At 51.8% G+C, this 19,974-nt stretch overlaps 1 protein-coding gene across 1 annotated transcript in view; it reads left to right on the top strand.

Moving 5' to 3' along the window:
* GLP1R (glucagon like peptide 1 receptor) overlaps positions 1-19,974 on the top strand; it is a 667,920-nt gene that overhangs the window by 465,239 nt on the left and 182,707 nt on the right. Inside the window, exon 8 of the mRNA XM_086925577.1 lies at positions 8,825-8,913. Within this exon, the coding sequence (XP_086781703.1) occupies positions 8,825-8,913 (89 nt within the window). The remainder of the gene's footprint in view (positions 1-8,824; positions 8,914-19,974) is intronic.

Here is a 19,974-nt window from a genome sequence, read left to right as displayed (position 1 = left end):
ACAGAGAGTAACTCACCCCACGACACAACCACAATGACCACAAAAGAGAGCGGAACCACAGAGAAATTCCAGATGGAGAAATTAGAAGAGTATAACCACAGACAACTAAAGCAGTTCTGCATAGAACTAGGCATTGCTACCACAGGACTGAGCACGAAAGAAGACTTCAAAAAGGCCCTGGAATCTTGGGCAGAGACGGGTACGGCCGTACCCCAAAAACCAAAGCTTCGAGGCACCGGAAACGAACCCCACTCCGACGGAAGAAAGAAGATCGGGTCTCTCCCCAGAGGAGATCCGGGAACGGGAAAAAAGCAGGCTCCATGAATTGGAGCTGGCTCGACTTCGGTTGGATGGAGAACTGAAGTTGGCGGAACAAAAAATAACATTGGAACACTTGCGGCTCCGAGAGGAGCGGGAAGAAAAACAAAGACAGAGAGAGTTAGAAGAGAAAAAGCTAGCCTACGTACATGAGCGCAACCTAAAAGAAATAGAGCTTCGGAAACAGAATAAAGATCTCGGGGTGCCCGAGCGCCCGAACACTCCTGCCACTACAGACCCTAAAGTCCACATCCCCAAGGATGTCGTCAGAGAATATTACCGGAACGACGATATCCAGCAATGGTTCAAAGCCTACGAGGTAGCCATGACCTCCCACCGGATTCCCCGAAGCGACTGGGGAGCCGGGTTATGGAGGAGGTTCGTCAACGAAGGGCGAGACGCCCTGCTGCAACTCCCGGACCATCAGATGACCTCCTACGACCACATGAAAGCCGCCCTCCTCACTCGATACGGACTCACGCCCGAGATGTACCACCAGCGGTTCCGCGACTGCAAACGGATCCCGGGTACAACTTGGGTGGAGTACGTGAACTTTTTCAGCAGAGCGTTCGAGGGGTGGATCAAGGGCAGCAAGGTGACCACTTACGAGCAACTCTTTGACCTTATTGTGTGGGAGCACCTCTCTAACAACTGCTTCGTCGAGCTCAGGCAGCACCTCCTCGACAGTAAACTAACTGAACCTCGGCAACTCGCCGCCGAAGCTGACTGATGGGAAAACACCCGAGTTGCCCGGAACGGGCCCAGCGAACCAAACAGAACCAACCAAGGACCCCATCCCCCCCGAGGGGGAGGAGGAGGCCAGGGTCGGGGCAGAGATGCCGTTCCGGTGGCTCCCACCAGCAGCGCCCCGCCCCCGGCCGGCAGGGGAAACCCCCCGATGCGTCCAGGGTTCCGAGCCAATGTTACTTGCCACCGATGCCAGCGACCCGGCCACTATGCCAACGACCCTAATTGCCCGAAGAACCAGAACTCTATGCCCCGCCAGGTCGCTGCCGCCGCCCTGGGAGAAGAGCAAACCCCAGAAGTTTCTGAAGAGTACGAGGCCGACCAGCCCGAGTGGGAACCAGCCGCCATGTCCCTGGTCTGCCTAGGGGAAAGAGACATGATTCCGCGGGTTCCCCTACCCGCCAATACGCGGAAATACAGCCAGTGGGTCAACATTAATGGGCGCCAGGCTGAAGCCCTACGCGACACCGGGGCCAGTGTGACGGCAGTCCGCTGTCATCTGGTGACCTCGGAGCAGATCTTGCCGAACGTCCTTTGCCCCGTCCGGTCAGCCGACAACTCAGAAAGCCTGTGTCGGATGGCCTGCGTCCCCTTCGAGTGGGGAGGAGTGTCCGGAATGCTGAAGGTGACTGTCCGCGATGATGCCCCAGTGGACTGCCTCCTGGGGAACGACCTCGAAAGTTCCCCCGGGCAGCCGTCGAAAGAAGAGAGCACCTGGGGATGTTGGGCCTCCCTGAATGGGCCTGCATAACGGCCCGGTCCATTGCCGCCCGCACCTTCTCCAGTCCCGAAGAACCAGAATGGCCAGAACCTCCTCCCCCGATCGTCCCGGAGGGAGCCGCCCTAAGCGCCAATGCCCCAGAGCAAAATGAAGAAGGGCCCGTTCAACTCCAGGACCTTTCCGAACTGGCCCAGTGGCGGCAAGAGGGTGGTCCCACCCAGGAGCAGTTCCGACAAGAGCAGAGGACCTGTCCCTCCCTCGAGGGACTCCGGCAGCAAGCCCTCGCCCAGAGTGCAGGAGACACCGCAGGGGCCCACTGGATTTATTGGGACAATGACCTGCTCTACAGTGAGCAAAGAATTGCTGAGCTGGGGGCCAGCCGGGTGCTGGTGGTGCCCCTCCGCTTCAGAGACTTCCTTTTGAACTTGGCACACGATGTCCCCCTTGCTGGGCACCTGGGGCAAGACAAAACCTACAACCGCCTGGTGACCCACTTCTACTGGCCCAAAATGCGTAATGATGTCTCCAACCACTGTCGGGCCTGCCCCACCTGCCAGGCCAGCGGGAAGAGCGGCCGAAAGATTAAAGCACCCTTGCAACCCTTTCCCGTCGTCACCACCCCGTTCGAACGGGTCGGAATAGACATTGTGGGGCCCCTAGACACCCTAACGGCCCAGGGGCACCGGTTCATCCTAGTCCTGGTGGACCACGCCACCCGCTATCCCGAGGCCATTCCTCTTCGGACCGTGACAGCACCCGTGGTAGGCCGAGCCCTGATGGGGATCTTCTCTCGAGTGGGCTTCCCCCGGGAAGTCGTCAGCGACAGGGGCACGAACTTTATCTCAAAGTACATGAGGTCTCTCTGGCAACAGTGCGGGGTCACCTACCGGTTCACGACCCCTTATCACCCGCAAGGAAATGGACTGGTCGAGCGGTTTAACCGCACTCTCAAGGGAATGATCATGGGCCTGGAAGAACCCCTACGTCGCCAATGGGACGTGCTGCTCCCGTGCCTCCTCTTCGCCTATCGAGAAGTTCCCCAGAAATCTCTTGGCTTCAGTCCCTTTGAGCTCCTGTACGGACACCCCGTCCGGCGCCCCCTCAGCCTGGTCAAGGAAGGATGGGAAATGGCCCCCCAGAAGACCCCTCCAGACGTCTATAAGTATCTCCTGACCCTCCGCAACCAGACCCGGCGATTCAGGGAACTCGCCAAAGCCAACCTTGAGGCCAGTCAGGAGGACATGAAGAAATGGTACGATCAGCATGCCTCCTCCATCGAGTTCGAACCGGGCCAGCAAGTCTGGGTGATGTCTCCAGTCGAACCCTGTGCCCTGCAGGACAAATGGACAGGACCCTTCAAGGTGATAGAGCGCAAGGGCCCTGTCACCTACCTAATAGACATGGAGTCCTCCCGGAACCCCCTGCGAGTCCTCCACGCCAACAGACTCAAACCCCACTTCGTACGCTCGGAGCTCAGCCTACTGATGGCAACAGATAGTGGGACGGAAGAAGACTCCGAGCCCCTCCCTGACCTACTGAGGACCCGTGAAAAAGATGGCTCAGTGGAAGGGGTCAGACTCTCTGATGCCTTGTCCCCAGAACAACGCCAAGACTGTCGGGCTCTCCTGCTACAATTTGCGAACCTGTTCTCCCTCACCCCCGGGGTCACCCCCTGGTGCCTGCACGATGTGGACACTGGGGATAGTCCACCTATTCGACACAGGGCGTACCGAGTGCCAGATCGGGTGCGCGCCTGCATCCAGAACGAAGTCACCAAGATGCTGGCCCTAGGAGTGATCGAGCCATCCGACAGCCCCTGGTCCAGCCCAGTCGTACTGGTCCCCAAGGCTGCCGCCCCGCGCGTTGCCCCAGAGCTCCGGTTCTGCGTAGACTATCGGGGCCTGAACGCTGTTACCAGAACCGACGCTCACCCCATCCCCCGGGCGGATGAGCTGGTTGACCGCATGGGGGCTGCCCGCTACCTGAGCATCTTCGATCTAACAGCGGGCTACTGGCAAATCGGCCTCACCCCCAGGGCCCAAGAACGATCCGCCTTCTCTACCCCGGATGGCCACTACCACTTCAAAGTGATGCCATTCGGCATGAAAAATGCTCCAGCTACCTTCCAACGACTCGTGAACCAGGTACTGGCGGGCCTCGAAGAATTCAGCGCCGCCTACCTGGACGATATCGCTGTGTACAGTCGCCACTGGGCAGACCACCTTCACCACCTCCGAGAAGTCCTGCACGCCCTCCAGCAGGCTGGCCTCACCATCAAAGCCAGCAAATGTCAGATTGGCCAGGGGTCCGTGACCTACCTCGGACACCAAGTGGGGAGCGGTCTGGTGGCCCCCCTTCAGCTCAAGATCGCTGCCATCCAGTCCTTGCAACCACCTGTCACCCAAACCGAGGTCCGGGCCTTCCTAGGGCCCACCGGATACTACCGGCGGTTTTTAAAGGACTATGGCAGCATTGTGGGGCCCCTCACAGAACTAACATCCAAGAAAAACCCCAAAACCGTCAACTGGACTTCGGATTGTCAAACGGCCTTCGAGAAGCTGAAGGCCGCCATGTGCACCGCCCCCGTGCTCCAGGCCCCCGACTACAGCAGGGAATTCATAGTCCAGACGGACGCCTCAGATCATGGCGTTGGGGCAGTCCTCTCTCAACTCAGCCAGTGGCCTTCATCAGCCGACGCCTACTGGCTCGAGAACAGCGCTGGAGCACCATCAAGCGGGAGGCCTTCGCAGTAGTATGGGCCCTCAAGAAACTCCGGCCCTACCTCTTCGGTACCCATTTCAGGGTACAGACAGACCACCGACCCCTGCAATGGCTGATGCAGATGAAGGGGGAGAACCCAAAACTGTTGCGATGGTCCATCTCCCTGCAGGGGATGGACTTCACTGTGGAGCATCGTCCTGGCCAGGACCACGCCAACGGGGACGGCCTGTCACGCTTTTTCCGCCTCGGCGAGGAGAGTACCCAAGAGGATGGGTGACTCTCAATGCCTTCAGCTGGGGGGGATGCATGTTGGACAGGCCTCGTGGAAGGGGCCGCTCCCTCCCCCCACGATAAGGCCCGAACGCCGGCTCTCCCGGTGTCCCCCGAAGAACCACCCCGGCAACCCACCGAAGCAACCCGCAACCCGTCCCCAACGGGACGCCTGCTCCCGAACATCCCAGCATCGGCTGTCCCGGGCCCCCGTCAGCACTCTTGCCCCGGCCCAGCCGCCATCTTGGACACTGCACCACGAGGCCGCGTGGCCTCAGCTCGACCCCAACCCTGGGCCTGGCCAGGCCCCGACATCGAGGCACCACCATCCACCCAGGAGGTGAAGAGACCACTTGGCAGGTCAATGGGAGAGAGGAGTGTCGATGGCTCTCCCCCGCCAGGTGCCGATCGCCCCCGGTCTCCCCGGGCGCTGGCTCCACCGCCCTGCTGGGTGTCTGGACTCCCTCATCCCGGACCTCCCGACCTCCAAGCGCGAGGGTCCGGACATCAAAGGAGGCCAGACCTATAATTGGGGCAGCTCCAGAGCAGGAAGGCAGTTGTATCCTGGAGTCGAGAGACACCTTGAAGAACTCATCCCTGACGGACTGCTGGCGCTGCCGCAGCCTTGCCTTGTGAACCATCTCCGAAGCCTGGTGGCGCTGCCGCGGCCCTCTGCAACGTGCATCTTCGTCTGGACCTGCTGGCGCTGCCGCAGCCTTGCCTTGTGAACCATCTCCGAAGCCTGCTGGAGCTGCCGCGACCCTCTGCAACGTGCATCTTCGTCTGGACCTGCTGGCGCTGCCGCGGCCCATCCTTGTGAACCATCGCTGTTGCCTGCTGGCGCTGCCGCGGCCCCTCTGCAAAGAAGTCATCATCGTAGCCTGCTGGCGCTGCCACGGCCCTCCGTACCGAGAACCATCGTCCTAGCCTGCTGGCGCTGCCGCGGCCCTCCTTGCCAAGACTTTTCATTCTAGCCTGCTGGCGTTGCCGCGGCCCGACCTTTCAGACCTCCGAGCTCGAGGATTGTGAGCTCCTTCTGGCCGCCCTTGTACCGGACCGGTACCAAGACTGTCCCGCTACCCCTTACCCTACAGAGACTAGAATTGGGAGGATCCTCGTGTCCTGCCCCCACTGTATCGTTGATAACCTTGCCTCAAGAATCCTATATAAAGTGTGTAGCTCCCATCCTTGTGTGGTGTCCATTTGTGGGGGGGAAGTTACTTGTCTGTACAATCGCTGGAGACGGTCCTCACCGGAGGCCTCTCCCCCTGTACTCGGCCGACCCTCCGGGTCCCTGTCTAACAAATACTATGTGCAAATTGGTTATGGGCGTCACTGTGTCGCTAACTCCGACATGGAGTGACAGTTATTTGTGAACCCCACCATTAACTGGAGCATATTTGCCCTGAATCAGGTCAGAATCAACCTTTGTTGGTCGTTGCATTCCAGGGTCAGATGCAGTTTCAAGCCCTCCTGTGCCACGAGTCTGTTTTGCACCCTCGCCCACCCTTCTCTTTCCCATGAAATTGTTCTGGGCACGTTGCTTCAACTGATCCTTGTCCAATGTTTCACAGATTGGAGGATTCGTACAAGGTTTTGGTAGGCCGATCCCCTCGTATATAGATTTGACATATCTCAGCCAGGGATTTGCAACGCGTGGTCTTATTTAGGAGCATCACTGAGAATTCATATGTTCAATCCTAGATCATGTGCCAGAGCAATAAAGGGGCCGTCTTTAGTCTATCAGAAATACAAGGGTTCCTAGTTCAATGTGAACTATGTAGTTCCAGCAACTAAATTGTCTCCTGATTGCCATAAATTGACTGTTGTAGATTTAACAAGTGCAGTGAGTGAGGAAGAGGCATTCATGGGTAAGAATGTTCAAGCTCGTCCCTGGTGTGAGATAAAGACATTTATTTCCCCATCTGGCCTGTTACCTGACCAGCGGTTCGTTGAAGGGGCAGGACGCCACCTTCAGAACACGCGGCGTGGAGGCCCAGCTCCAGTGATTCTTATCCATCTCTGTTCTTATCCGTCTCCCACTCTCTGACTCACGTGGGCACCCCAGAGCCTGTATTCCAGGCCCTCTCCTAACCCTGTGCCCAGATCTTGATTCAGTCCCCTGTAAGACTGAGCATGCGCAGAGGCCGGAGAGGCCATCTTGTTGACAGATTAGTGTTTGGACTGGAAGGAGGACCATCTCCTATTTAACAGATTTGTCTAGAATGGAGGACCGGAAAATGGATCTGAATTGTAGGTTTAATAGGTTCCCTGCCCCTATTATTGTGGTATCTAATAAGAAGTTGCCGCACAACAAAGTATTCTTGGTGTTTGTAAATGACGCTCTGGGCACCCAAGGGTGTAACAAGTGCTTGCGACGATTAAGATAGGTGTATTTATTTACTATTTGGTGTTTCAAAATAGTTGATTTTTTAGATGTAAATACTTTAAATATTGTAGTCTAATTTTGAATGAAATGGGTAGATGAGATTATTGATTTGTAAATGAAATGTCTGTTGAGATATAGTTGTAGTACTGTAAAGTCGTGTAACTGTACGACAGAGCAAACTTGTATGGATGCTTAACTCCAGTTTTACAGACCAAGGGCCAGATGTAGGTAGCCAAATACCGGTCGGTAACGGCCGATTTCGGCCGTTACCGACCGGTATTTGGCTTTTGAGATGTAGGTGGGTCAGAATTTACAGAATCGGTATATTTACTGATTCGGTAAATTTACCACTTCAGTATTTTACCGAATCGGTAAATATACCGATTCTGTAAATCCATATGTAGGTGGCACAGTTTGCAGTGCCACAGGCCCTTAGGATTTCTTATTTTACCACCCAATCCTATTGGGTGGTAAAATACCGAATTCCAGTGTACATGCACATCTGTGCATGTACACCTATGCCATGTGACACACAGACATGCCCTTAGGGCATGTATGTGTGCCACATGGCACACAAGCCTGCATTTGGGGTGCTACAGGGTGTCAAAGTGACACCCCGTTCCCCCTGCCAGGATTCGGTATTTACCGATTCTGTAAATACCGATTCTGGGCCCGATGTAGGTAAATCTACATTTACCACTTCGTAAATACAGAATCATACCGAATCGGTATTTATGAAGTGGTAAATTAGAGGAGGGGAGATGTAGGAATTTCAGATTCGGTAAATACCGAATCTGTAAGATTCGGTATTTACCGATTCTGTAAATACCGATTCGGTATCCCCCAGTGCTTCCTATGGGCCTTGAAGCCCATAGGAATCAATGGGCATTACCGAATCGGTAATTACCGATTCGGTAATTACCGATTTGTGCAAGGGTGCAGGGGGTGTCACTTTGACACCCTCCAGCACCCCAAAAAAAGGCATGTGAGCCATGTGGCACACAGACATGCCCTAAGGGCATGTCTGTCTGTCACATGGCATAGGTGTGCATGCACACATGTGCATGCACACCTGGATTCGGTATTTTAACACCCAATTGGATTGGGTGTTAAAATACCGAATCTGAAGGGCCTGTGGGACTGAAAGTAGTCCCACCTACATCCCAAATTTAAAAAATCGGTAAAATTACTGATTCGGTATTTTTGCGATTCGGTAATTTTACCGAATCGGTAAAATACCGATTCGGACAAAAAAACGTCCCCTACATCTCAGTAGGCCAAATACCGGTCGGAAACGGCCGAAATCGGCCGTTTCCGACCGGTATTTGGTACCTACATCGGGCCCTCTGTATTTCACTTGATTCCTATGGGCTTCAAGGCCCATAGGAATCAATGGGAAATACAGATTCGGTATTTACAGAATCGGTAAATACCGACTCTTACAGAATCGGTAATTTTTTTACCTACATCTGCCTCCTTCCAATTTACCGACTCTTAAATACCGATTCGGTATGAGTCGGTATTTAAGAGTCGGTAAATCGGAATTACCTACATCTGGCCCCAGGTGTTTTAGTTACAGATGTGCATTGCTTACCGGCTTGTATTGTAGTAAACTTTGCACAACACAGGATAATCTGTTCTTCTGTTTTTTCCCTTAGCTAAATTTTCTGATCTTCATCAGAGTTCTATGCATCATCGTCTCCAAGCTACAAGCGAACCTCATGTGCAAGACGGACACAAAATGTAGGTGAGTGAGAGGCGGCTTGATGTGGTCGTGCACCTACTGATGCCATGAGGTGCAGATTGTGAGAGTAGCTTTCATGCCTACCACTGTTGCCATGAGGTGCAGATTGTGCCTACCGCTGTTGTCTGTCAGATGGAGCAGCATTCCTCTTGCACAGGTACCCTCCTGAGCTGCTCTGCCAGGCTTCCTTCTGAGAGTGCAGCCACGCCTGGTTCCCGCCTGGCACCATGCAGAGCGAGGCTTGGAATATGCATCTCGTTCACCAGGAGCACCGCAGGCGCAAAAGCCTCTGGTGGTGCTGGTGTACGTGAATGCAGTCTACAAGATCTTTCTAAGAGTGTATAGTCGGAATTCAGTATGGATAAGGGTAGGGAGGGTCTGGTGGTGGATGAAAGAGGCATGAGGTGGGATCAAGACTACACAGCCTTGGTATTCGATACCCAGACCTCTGAAATCAGCTCTGGCAGATTCCTGAGCAAAACTTTGGGTCCTGGCACGTATTCTTTTACAGATTAGGCACAGCCTCAAACCCATAACTGATTGTCTGGAAAGTTGACTTCTGAGTTTAAAAATACACTTTTAGCCCATATTTTGAGAGAAACATGTGTCAAGACATGTGTCCATGTGTCTTACGGCCCACGCTTCCGCCCACGCGGCGGTAAATGGATTATCGTGAGAGGTGGAAGGCGAGATCCAGCAATTACTGGAGGACCTGTCACCACCGCAGAGAAGCAGAACTGATGAATCACAGCAAGATATTGAATTAATAAAATATGAGAAATCAAAGGGAAGAACGAATCGACCCGACCGGCGTTTCTGCACATGGACTGCGACACTGATGTTTCCAACTTTTTTTTAAATAAGTGCATGGTCTTATGCAAAGTTTTACCAGCAAACTCATTGTTCTACACAATGTAAAGGCACAGTTGTTATGTTATGTTATGTTATGTTATGTTATGTTATGTTATGTTATGTTATGTTATGTTATGTTATGTTATGTTATGTTAAAAAGACTTATAAAGAGTATGGCTGCCCCAGCAACTGAGTTTCCACCCTACAACATGCATTCAGGGTACCACGTGGCGAAAATTAAACAGAGAGGAAAGTGCTGGCTAAATTCAAATTTCTATGTATATCTGTATTTAATTAGGAGGGTGTTTTGACCTGGCAATCCAGCACAACATAACAGAAATTCATAGTGGCCCAGAAGGGGCTCATTGTGCACCAATCACAGAGCCCACTGATCATGGGGTAAAAAGGCTGCACCCCCCTCCTGCCGCTTCACGTGCCATGGCCTGGGATTGCTGCTTTCTGAGGGACTAGGTCAGCTGTCAAGGCTCCTCTGCTGTGAGGAGGCTGTTTTTGAGGGCTCGGTTGAAGGTGTTGAGAGGAGTTGGGCAGCTCCACGCTAGGGCAGGAATCTTGGGTTGGCCGACCAGGAGGGGGCCAGGGTGCAGAGCCGGATGGGTAGCTTGCCAGGCCACGCACTGATCACTAGGCCTGAGTGATGACGTTGTAGAAATGGCTCACCAGTGAGAGCCAACTGTTGTGTTTGTGGAGTGAGGGGATTGAACTATGGGAGGAGGAAGTAGTCTGGGAGGGAAATACCACTGTGTGCAGTTCTTGGGGGGTGGAAGGGCAGATGGGCGAACTGCCTCTTGCAATAGACAAGGAGCTGGACATGTTGAGGCCTGTCTTTGGAAAATGTAAATGTTTGTTGTACTTGTATAGCGCACAGCTACCCGCAGTGGGTTTCCCGGCGCTTGTACGAATACCGCAAGGGAACCCTTCCTGGCTTTCCCTGTGAAGTGTCCACTCCTGGGCACCCCCATGGTGCAGACCAGGCATCCCTCGCATTGTGGGGCCGTTGTGGAGACTAATCAAGCAATTGCCCAGAGTTGCAGCGTGGGACCCATGAACAGAATAGGCACTGAGGCAAGAATTTCCGGTCAGGGGAATTAATGAGCCCGAGACCCGCCGGGGCAGGAATCGAACCCTGGTCCCTGGCCAGAGCTCTGCATCGAGGTCTGCCTGCTCTAACCATTGAGCCACACTTCTCCATGCATGTGCAATGCATGTGCAATGCACCAACACTCACTGAATATGAGTAGTGTGTGACTTAATCCGGAATGTTCCTGCTGGCTCCTCGACCTGGCACTGGTGGGTCCCAAAAGGAATGCTTAGCTCACTGCACCATTGATAGTAGGCTGCAGGCAATAGTCTTTTTTTATCACTCCTGTAATATAGGAGTTACATATTTCTCAGTAGTGGCCAATGCTATAAGCCCAATGTGCCTATTAGTGCAGCCCTTGGTTACCATAAAACATCCTTGGGAGAGAACAACCCTCTTTTCCATCTTCTTGAGTTTTGGCCAGAGGGACTGACCAAGTGCCCTTACAAAAGCATCATGCCAAAGCATGTTTGCTGCGGACCCTTCTGTGCATGTGCCACACACCGCACAGCCGCTGTCCCACACCCTGGCCATGCTAGCCACACTGGTCATGGGTACTGTAGTGCAGTTACAGAGACTGATGTACTGTCTCCTGGGAAGGCTTGTGTAGAGTGCTTTCATCTGTGGAATTCACATATTGTGAGAGTCTTCCTGGGCAGCCCAAGGGACCTCATTTACAAACTTTTGCCGCATGACGCGCTGCAGTGCATCAAACGAAAAGAGCAGGAATGCGCCATATCTATAAGCTACAATGCATTGCTGTCCTTCTCCCCTGTACGGCACACACACAGCAGCCGCTGCAGACACCCTTGCGCCATGTTGCAGGGCTGCCTGTGTTGTGGGGGTGATTGTTTTTGTCCAGGAAGGAATACCTTCCACTACAAAAACAATCATTAATGAAATTTTCCTCTTTCTGTGTGTGCTGCAGAATGCATCATGCCTAGGAAGAGGAAAAAACGAGTATAAAAATACAAATATTTCTTCTCGTTGCACCACTCCTACGCCTCGTTTGGGAAAGCATAGGATTCTGACGCAGTCCCAGGTTTGCGATTCATCGTAAATTTGGGAATTCCTCCCATTCCATGGGTGTTGCTTGGGAACACTCATGGAACGCCCCTTTCACACAGTTTTCTGGATGAGAGGGACACATATTTGCAAGGACTTGAAAAGAGGAGTCCCTTTTCTACCTGGTTCACGCCTTCTTTCCCTGAGCCCAGCCAAAGCCTTAGTGGATGGATTGGTGTTGATGCAGTAAGTGATCATGTATCTTTATGAAAGTCATGATCTCCCCCTAAAACTGACAGAGCTGTCAATCTCTCAAAGGTTTTCCTGGACAAGTCCGAAGCTAGCGGGCAGCTGTAAATCTGTGTACGTCACCTAAATGTTTCTTCCTTTGCTCTATAATACAAGAGCATTCATTTTATTTTATTTAGCTGATTTATTTACCTCTGACCAGTTCTGAGGCACTGGGGTGCTTCACAAAAACTAGAAAAAGAGAGAGTTTTCCCTAACAGACCCAGAAAGGACTGGGACATATTATGACAAAAAAAGGGGGTTCCTTTCTGTGGTTCTTAAATAGAAGCTTGAGTGTAATTTGTAAAGCAAGACACCAGCCTATAGAACATTTCTGTCCTCAATTGCATATATACTAAACATAACATAAATTATATCAAAAGAGATAATATTCATTAAAAACCATATTTATTAAAAGAATATCCTTTATCAGATAACATAATATAGACAAAGTCTTGTACATAAAAATTTCCTACATATATCATAATAAATCATAAGCACATTTCAATATATTTCAATATATCAACATGTAGAAAAACAGTTAAAAATAGCCAGTATTGGGATAAAGGATATTCTTTTAATAAATATGTTTTTTAATGAATATTATCTCTTTTGATATAATTTATGTTATGTTTAGTATATATGCAATTGAGGACAGAAAAGTTCTATAGGCTGGTGTCTTGCTTTACAAATTACACTCAAGCTTCTATTTAAGAACCACAGAAAGGAACCCCCTTTTTTTGTGCTTCACAAAAACAGCATACAATAAAAAAAAGAACAATTTAGATAAAACCAACTAACACTCTGCCAAAGAGAAAGAACAACAAGTACATGATAAGAAAAACAATCAGACCCAACCCATAAATCAGCCAGGGCTAGAAGCAATGTTATTTTATTTCTGTTTTACTGAATGCATCAGGCCTTTTCTTTAGGCAGCAACTACAGGGAGCATACCGCTCTGGAAAGGGATAAATGTGGATATCCATAGTGACCTGGGACCCTGATCCTGTGTCTGTGATGGAAAGTAGCCTCATTGAGTCTCCGGATGGTCCTTAGTCAGCGGTTGAGGTTCAGGCCAGGAGAACAGGTTTCAGGCAAGTCTTCACTCGTGCCTTTTTCTCAGCTTTTTGTTCTCCCTTCACCACATTTTCCCTATTTTGCCTTTTTACTTTTCCTCCTCCCTTTTTGCTGCTCCCACCACCTTTCACCCGCTCCTCCTCACGCCGCTCCTTACCTGTTCTTCTGCGCATCTTCCTGCCTCTTCTTCGCACATCGCAAGCCACCCCCATATCCTCCACGCCCCACCCACCCCACAGGGATGTATGACGGTACAACGCGTGCTTTAACAACGCATACCGTTATGACGCAGGTTTTACAACGCAAGTCGTTACAACGACTTGCGTTGGGGGGCGCTGGATAGTGAATAGTTTAATTTTCTATTCCAACTCCAGTCCCCGTGGATAGTAGGGAAGGTGTTGGATAGTAAATTAAACTATTCCCAATCCTAGAGCGCCCTCCAGCGAAAGTCGTTGTAACGGCTTTTTGTTGTTAAACCTGCGTTGTAATGGTACAGCGTTGTAAGGGTTTCGTTGTAAAGGCTGTTTCCCCCACAGGACCTACTTCCTGGCAGCTGGAGCATGTCCCTATTGAGCAGGTGCCAAGGCCCAGCTCCACACTTACCTGACTGTTCCTCCCACCAGTCAAAGGGCCTTTCATAGCCGGCTCTGCATTCATGCTGCTGAACTCTTTCTTTCAATCTCTCTCTCTCCCTCACCCTTTCACTTTATCTCTTTTTTCCACTTTTCCGCTCTCTGCCCCTCTTTGCCGTTCTACTCCTATTTTCTTTGCTCATTCCAACTTATGCCTCTCTTTGTCTCTCTGTGCCACTTTTTTCCCATTCACTCGTATTTTCATGGACCTCACTCTTGCGCTTCTAAGCTTTCGCCTCCATTTCGACTTTTGACTTGTGCAGCTTTTTGACTTCTTTTACCCCTTTTTGCATATTTTGCCTTCTTGATTTCCTCACCCCTTTTTACTGCCCGCACGTCCTTTCACCCGCTCTCTTCTCCTACCTCCCCCTCTCCTTACCTGTTCTCCTGCACCAAAGATCTCAGAAACTCAAACTGCCACTGCAAACAACTAGACAGGAGATGGAGAACCTGCAAAAACTTCAACGATAGGGCCACATACAAAACGGCACTCAACCACTATCACCACCAACTATGAGAAACAAGGAAAAAAGCCCTTGCAGCAAAAATGGGAACCATCCCCAACAAGAGCGAGAAACTCTTCACGATTGTGAAGGAATTCTCCAACACCTCATCCGCAGCAAACAATTTCACCCCTTTGCAAGATTTCTGCTACAACCTCTCTGATTTCACCACAACAAGATAGCCAAGCTCTAGGGAAATATCAAACTTTAACCCAAGCCACCCAACTTCATTAACCACCCCATCACACCACCAGCATGACAGACCCCCAGCTGGCTGAAAGGAGCAAACTCACCCACCAAGGCACATCCGCCATCATTAAGACAGTTCACTCAGGGTCTCCCACTGACCCCTGCCTTCACCACATCTTCAACCTCAGTGTACCCAAGATGAGCCTTGAACTTACGAACATCATCAACGCCTCAATGTGCGCCACCACTTTCCCTGAAAACTGGAAACACGCATAGGTCAACACCCTCCTAAAGAAACCATAGGCTGACCCCAGCAACCTCAAAAACAACCCCTCTCACTACTCCCTTTCCCAGCCAAAGTCATGGAGAAAGCAATCAACCAGCAACTCGCCAAGCACCTGGAACACCACCTACTCCTTGACAGCTCACAAATCAGGTTTCGCAGCAACCACAGCACCGAAGCGGACGTCATTACAGCGGCAGACAACATCTGCGCCTTACTCAACCTAGGCAGACAGCTGCACTCATCCTCCTCTACCTCTCAGCAGCATTCGATCCTCGGAACCCAACTCCATCACAGTGAAATCCGAGAAACAGCACTTAAGTGGATCACAGTGGCGGTTTCTGACATATGGAATTGGTGGGGCACAGGAAAATCTATTTAACAAATTGAGAATAGCAAGGCCCGTTAATGCACATGTTGCACACTATTAAAGAGGGGACATGGACTATTTGCCAACTGATATGCACATCTAAATATCTCTTGGGCCATGGCTGAAAGTGCCTAATGTTTGCTACCCTCCTTTAGCAAAGCCTTAGAAGCATGGGTCTTCTATTAATGTTTCCTCCTATTTATTGGCCCCTCATTTATTGCTTATTTTGGCCAATATATTTGCAGTTTTATATAGAGCTAACTCGACCTGAGGGTATCGGAGCACTTTACATGGGCACCAGTTCGGTTCCACAAGGACACATTCATTTTTTGGAGCAATGGGAAATTAAGTGATTTGCCCAGAATCACAGGATGTTGAGTCGATGTTGGAACTTGAGCCTGGTTCCTCAACTCCAAAATCCGCAGCTCTGGCCATTAAGCCATATCTTTTTGGGCCGGTCTCTGGACAGGATGCCTGGCATAGAAGCATCTTAAAAAACAGAAAACCAATTCATATAGCAAGATCATGAAAAACTCTGTAGGATTTCAAGAAGATGTAAAAGAGGGTTGTTCTCTCTCAAGGATGTTTTATGGTAACCAAGGGCAGCACTGATAGGCAGATTGGGCTTATAGCACCGGTCACTACTGGCCCGCGGATCAGTGCAAATCTAAACAGTGTTTTTATCAACAACTTTTACATATTTATAACAGCTTCTGCTCTCTTTTCTTCTCTCTCTCAAATCTCTTTTTTACCCTTGGTGATACCTCTGATCTGGATTATGGTTTTTTGGTTTCCATATTATATTTTATCTCAGTAATATCTCATGTTGAATTCATTTATTTCCTCATATGTATCACCTTTTATGGTATTCAAATTTTCTTGTATACTCTTTAAATCCTAATAAACTTATTGAACTAAAAAAGAAAAAAAAGAACAGTTTTTTAGCAAACTCACCCACCCCCTCTGAGTTTATGTTTTTCCATTAGTCATAATGAGTACAACTTGCCTCAGTGCCCTCGGTTTGCTCTTGCCTGGGGTTCTCGGTTGCCCGCGGACTCTATTTTCCCAATTCTCTTTTTTTTTTGTTTAAATCGTTTTTATTGTTTTCAAACAAAAGGGACATTACATCAGAAGAGAAATACACATTTCCAGCAATTTCAGGTGTCCCGCCACTCCCACACAGGATGGTGTAGGCTATGCGAAGCAATGTGTCCATGGGGGCGAGTGTGGATTGGGCGTATTCCGAACTAGTCCCAAGAAACCCCAACAACCCCAACCCTCCCCCGTCCCCCCCTCGACCTCCCCAAACCCCCCCCTCCGATGTGGGCATTTGTAAATGAACTATGTGTTAGCGCATCAGACTGGAGTTCATGGCACCGGGGCGCCTGATGCGTTCCGGAACTCATCAGCAAGCCGTAGGACTCTGAGGTATTTCGGGCATGTGAGTTCATTGAATTCGCCGGTCAATAGGTCAACTAGAGGTTGCCAGGTTTCAAGGAAGGATTCTTGTGTCTGCGTCAAGGAGGCCTATATCCTTTCCATCCCCATTGTGTACCAGAGTTTATGAAGCCACCCTGTATGTGTGGGTGTCCGCCTGGTGCCCCAGAGAGATAATATGTGGTGTGCCGCCGCCCCTAACGCTAGGCCCATCTGTTTGCCCCTTGGTGATTTGAGTGGGAAGGTGATTTTGTTGGGCAGGTCGAGCAATGTGTATGCCGGGAAGCGAGGTATTTCAGTGTCTAAATGTTTGTCTATGTCCCCGAGGACCTAGTCCCAATAGCCTTGAACCTCTACACAGTCCCATAGTATGTGTGTCATGGTGCCAGGCTGGCCGCACCCCCCCAGCACAAAGGGTCACGGCGCGGGTTACTCTGGTGCAGTCTCGCAGGCGTTAGGTGCCAGTAGTAAGCGATCTTAACTGCCGCTTCTTTGCTAGCTACATTCTTGGCGGTGTGGTGTGCCCTGTAGTACACGTCTTGCCATTCTTTGTCTGTGAGAGATCTGCCTAGCTCTCTTTCCCACCTTTTCTGGCCCGCGGATCTCACCGAGGGAGGGCGAGGGGGGCAAAGCATTGTGTGTAGTTACGATATCGCTTGCTTATCTGGTTTCTTGACATGCAGCCATTTTTCAAAGGGGGTAAGGCGTCTGGTGGTCTGTGGTAACATGTCTCTCCCCAGGAGCCAATGACGGACCTGGAAATATTCAAAGCGTGGGAGTTGGGGGAGCGCATAGGCTTCCTGTAGGTTTTGTTGTGTCATGAAGCCCTTGAGATCAAAGAGATGTCTGGCTGATGTGCAGTCGGATTGCCGCCACTGGGGGAAGGACCCTGGCACCATGCCCGGTGGGAAGGCCGGGTTATCGAATAGGGGCGTCAGAGGTGAGGGGTATGTGGTAAGGCCTCTGGTCACTGCCACTCTGTCCCACACCTGCAGGGTAGTGCGTGTGATGGGCGAGCGCTTCATGTACGCGGGCCTGTCTTGACGTCGGAGGAAGGGAATCCGCCACAGTGGCATCTGAGCCATTGCACGATCTTGAAAGAGCCATCTCTTCTCGGATTCAGGGTGATTCCATTCTAAAAGGTATCTGAGCTGTGTCCCCTGGAAGTAGCGTAGGAGGTCCGGGACCCCAGGCCCCCTGGGCCGTGGTGCGGCGAGTGAGGTCCTTGTGTAAGCGCGGCCGTTGGCCCGCCCGGACAAATTGCCTGATGGCATCTTGGAGTTTTGTGAGCATTCCCATTGGGGGGGGTAACCGGCAGTGTCTGGAACAGATATAGCACCCTCGGCAGCAGGGACATTTTGATTGCCGCCACCCGCCTCAGCCAGGATAGGGAGCGCTGTCGCCACCTCGCGAGGTCACCCGTCAACTGGGTAAAGAGGGCTCTGCTCTACCGTCTGGGCCGTTGACGGCGTCAGAGATATGCCTAGGTACGCCACCGACACACTGTAGGAAAGCCCCCCCAGGTCTCGGGGAAGCGGACTGGACGTGCGCGCGTTGCGACCCAACGGGAGGAGCAGCGACTTTCCAACATTCATTTTAAACCCCGACACCTTCCCGAACAACTCCATCTCCGCCAGAAAGGCCGGGACCGACTTGACAGGGTCCTGCAGGGCTGCCAGAATATCGTCCGCATTAAGGCTTATGGTCTGCGATTCACCCCCAAATTTGACGCCGGTGATCGCAGGGTTGTCCCTGACCTTTTGTGCGAAGGGTTCTACATAGAGCGCAAAAAGCAGTGGTGAGAGGGGGCAACCTTGTCTCGTCCCCCTCTGGATGGTAAATGGTTGGGAACAAACCACGTTGACCCTAATGGTCGCCTGCGGGGCAGAGTAACAGCCGGCCTCCCGGGCCCGGAAGAGGTCTCCTATGCCAAAGCGCGCCAAAGTGGCATCCAGATATCCCCAATCGACCCGGTCGAACGCTTTCTCCGCGTCCACCGACAGCAAGGCCTCGTCCGAGTCGTTGAAGTGGGATTTGTCTATAACATGCAATAGCCGTTTTGTATTGTCTGCGCACTGCCGGGTGGGTAAAAGCCCGCCTGGTCTGGTTCGATAATGCCAGGGAGGCAAGGGCCCAATCTTGCGGCCAGGATGCCGTTAAATAGCTTTAGGTCTAGGTTGAGCAGTGATATGGGTCTGTAGGGCCGGCATGTAGTAGGGTCCTTCCCCGGTTTTGGTAGTACAATAATGTCCACTGCCAGCATGTCGCGTGGGATGGAGCCCGGGCCCTCAAACGAGTTAAACAGACGGGCAAGGACCGGGGCTATCAGGGGGCAAAACGCTTTATAAAAACCAGGCGAGAAGCCATCTGGTCCCGGGGATTTAAGCGGCTTGAGACGTGATATCGCGGAGATGACTTCCTCCGTTCTTCTCGGGGTCTCCAGGGAGTTCGCGTGTGTCTCGTTAAGGGCCGTGACAGCTATCCCGCCGAGATAGGATTCAACATCCCCCCCCCCACTCGGGTGGGCTCCGTGGTGTATAGGGATTCGTAAAATGTCCGAAAAGTGGCTGCTATCCCGTCTTCGTCACTGTGTTCCCGCCCAGCAGTGTCACTGATGGACGTGATTTTTGAGCTTAAGACCTTGGCCTTGAGCTTGATGGCCAGGAGACGGCCTGTCCTGTCGCCGCCCATATAGTAAGTGTGGCGCAGGCGTAGGGCCGCGTATTCAGCGCGGTCTAGGTCGAGGCTCGCCAGTTGGGCCTTGGCTTTTTTGAGCTGACGCCAAATTCTTGGCGCCCCAGTTCTGCTGTGGACCCGCTCCAGCTCGAGTACTTGGTCGGACAGCGCCTGCCTCTTTTCCCGACGCTCCTGAGCCTCCTCTGCAGCAATCGCTATCAGCTCTCCTCGAACCCCTGCCTTCAAAGCTCCCCACAGCGCCCGAGGGAGACGTCAGGTGTGTCGTTCGTAGCTAGGTATTCCACTATACGCTCATTCAAGTGTTGAGTCACCCCCTTGCGCTGTAGAAGCGCCTCCTTGAGGCGCCACTTGCCCCACTGTACTTTGGGTCTGGGGATCCGAACCTGCACCATCAATGCGTCGTGGTCAGATAAGGCAGCGGGTACAATATCGGTGTCCATGACCAGGGCCGCCACCTCTGTGGAGCCCAGAAAGTGATCTATTCTGGCATACGTGCGGTTTGTATGGGAAAAGAGCGTGTACCCCGGAGTGCTTGTATGTCGTGCCCTCCAGATGTCAACAAACCCCCTGCTCTCCAGCCATTGTCCCCCCTCTTTAGAAATCGCTCCTGTGAACCTGAACCTCTGCCCGGG

The sequence above is a fragment of the Lissotriton vulgaris genome, chromosome 6, assembly GCF_964263255.1.
Source record: "Lissotriton vulgaris chromosome 6, aLisVul1.2, whole genome shotgun sequence".
NCBI lineage: Eukaryota > Metazoa > Chordata > Amphibia > Caudata > Salamandridae > Lissotriton > Lissotriton vulgaris.
Note: the sequence above shows the minus strand (reverse complement) of the source record. Positions and strands in the feature narration are given on the sequence as shown.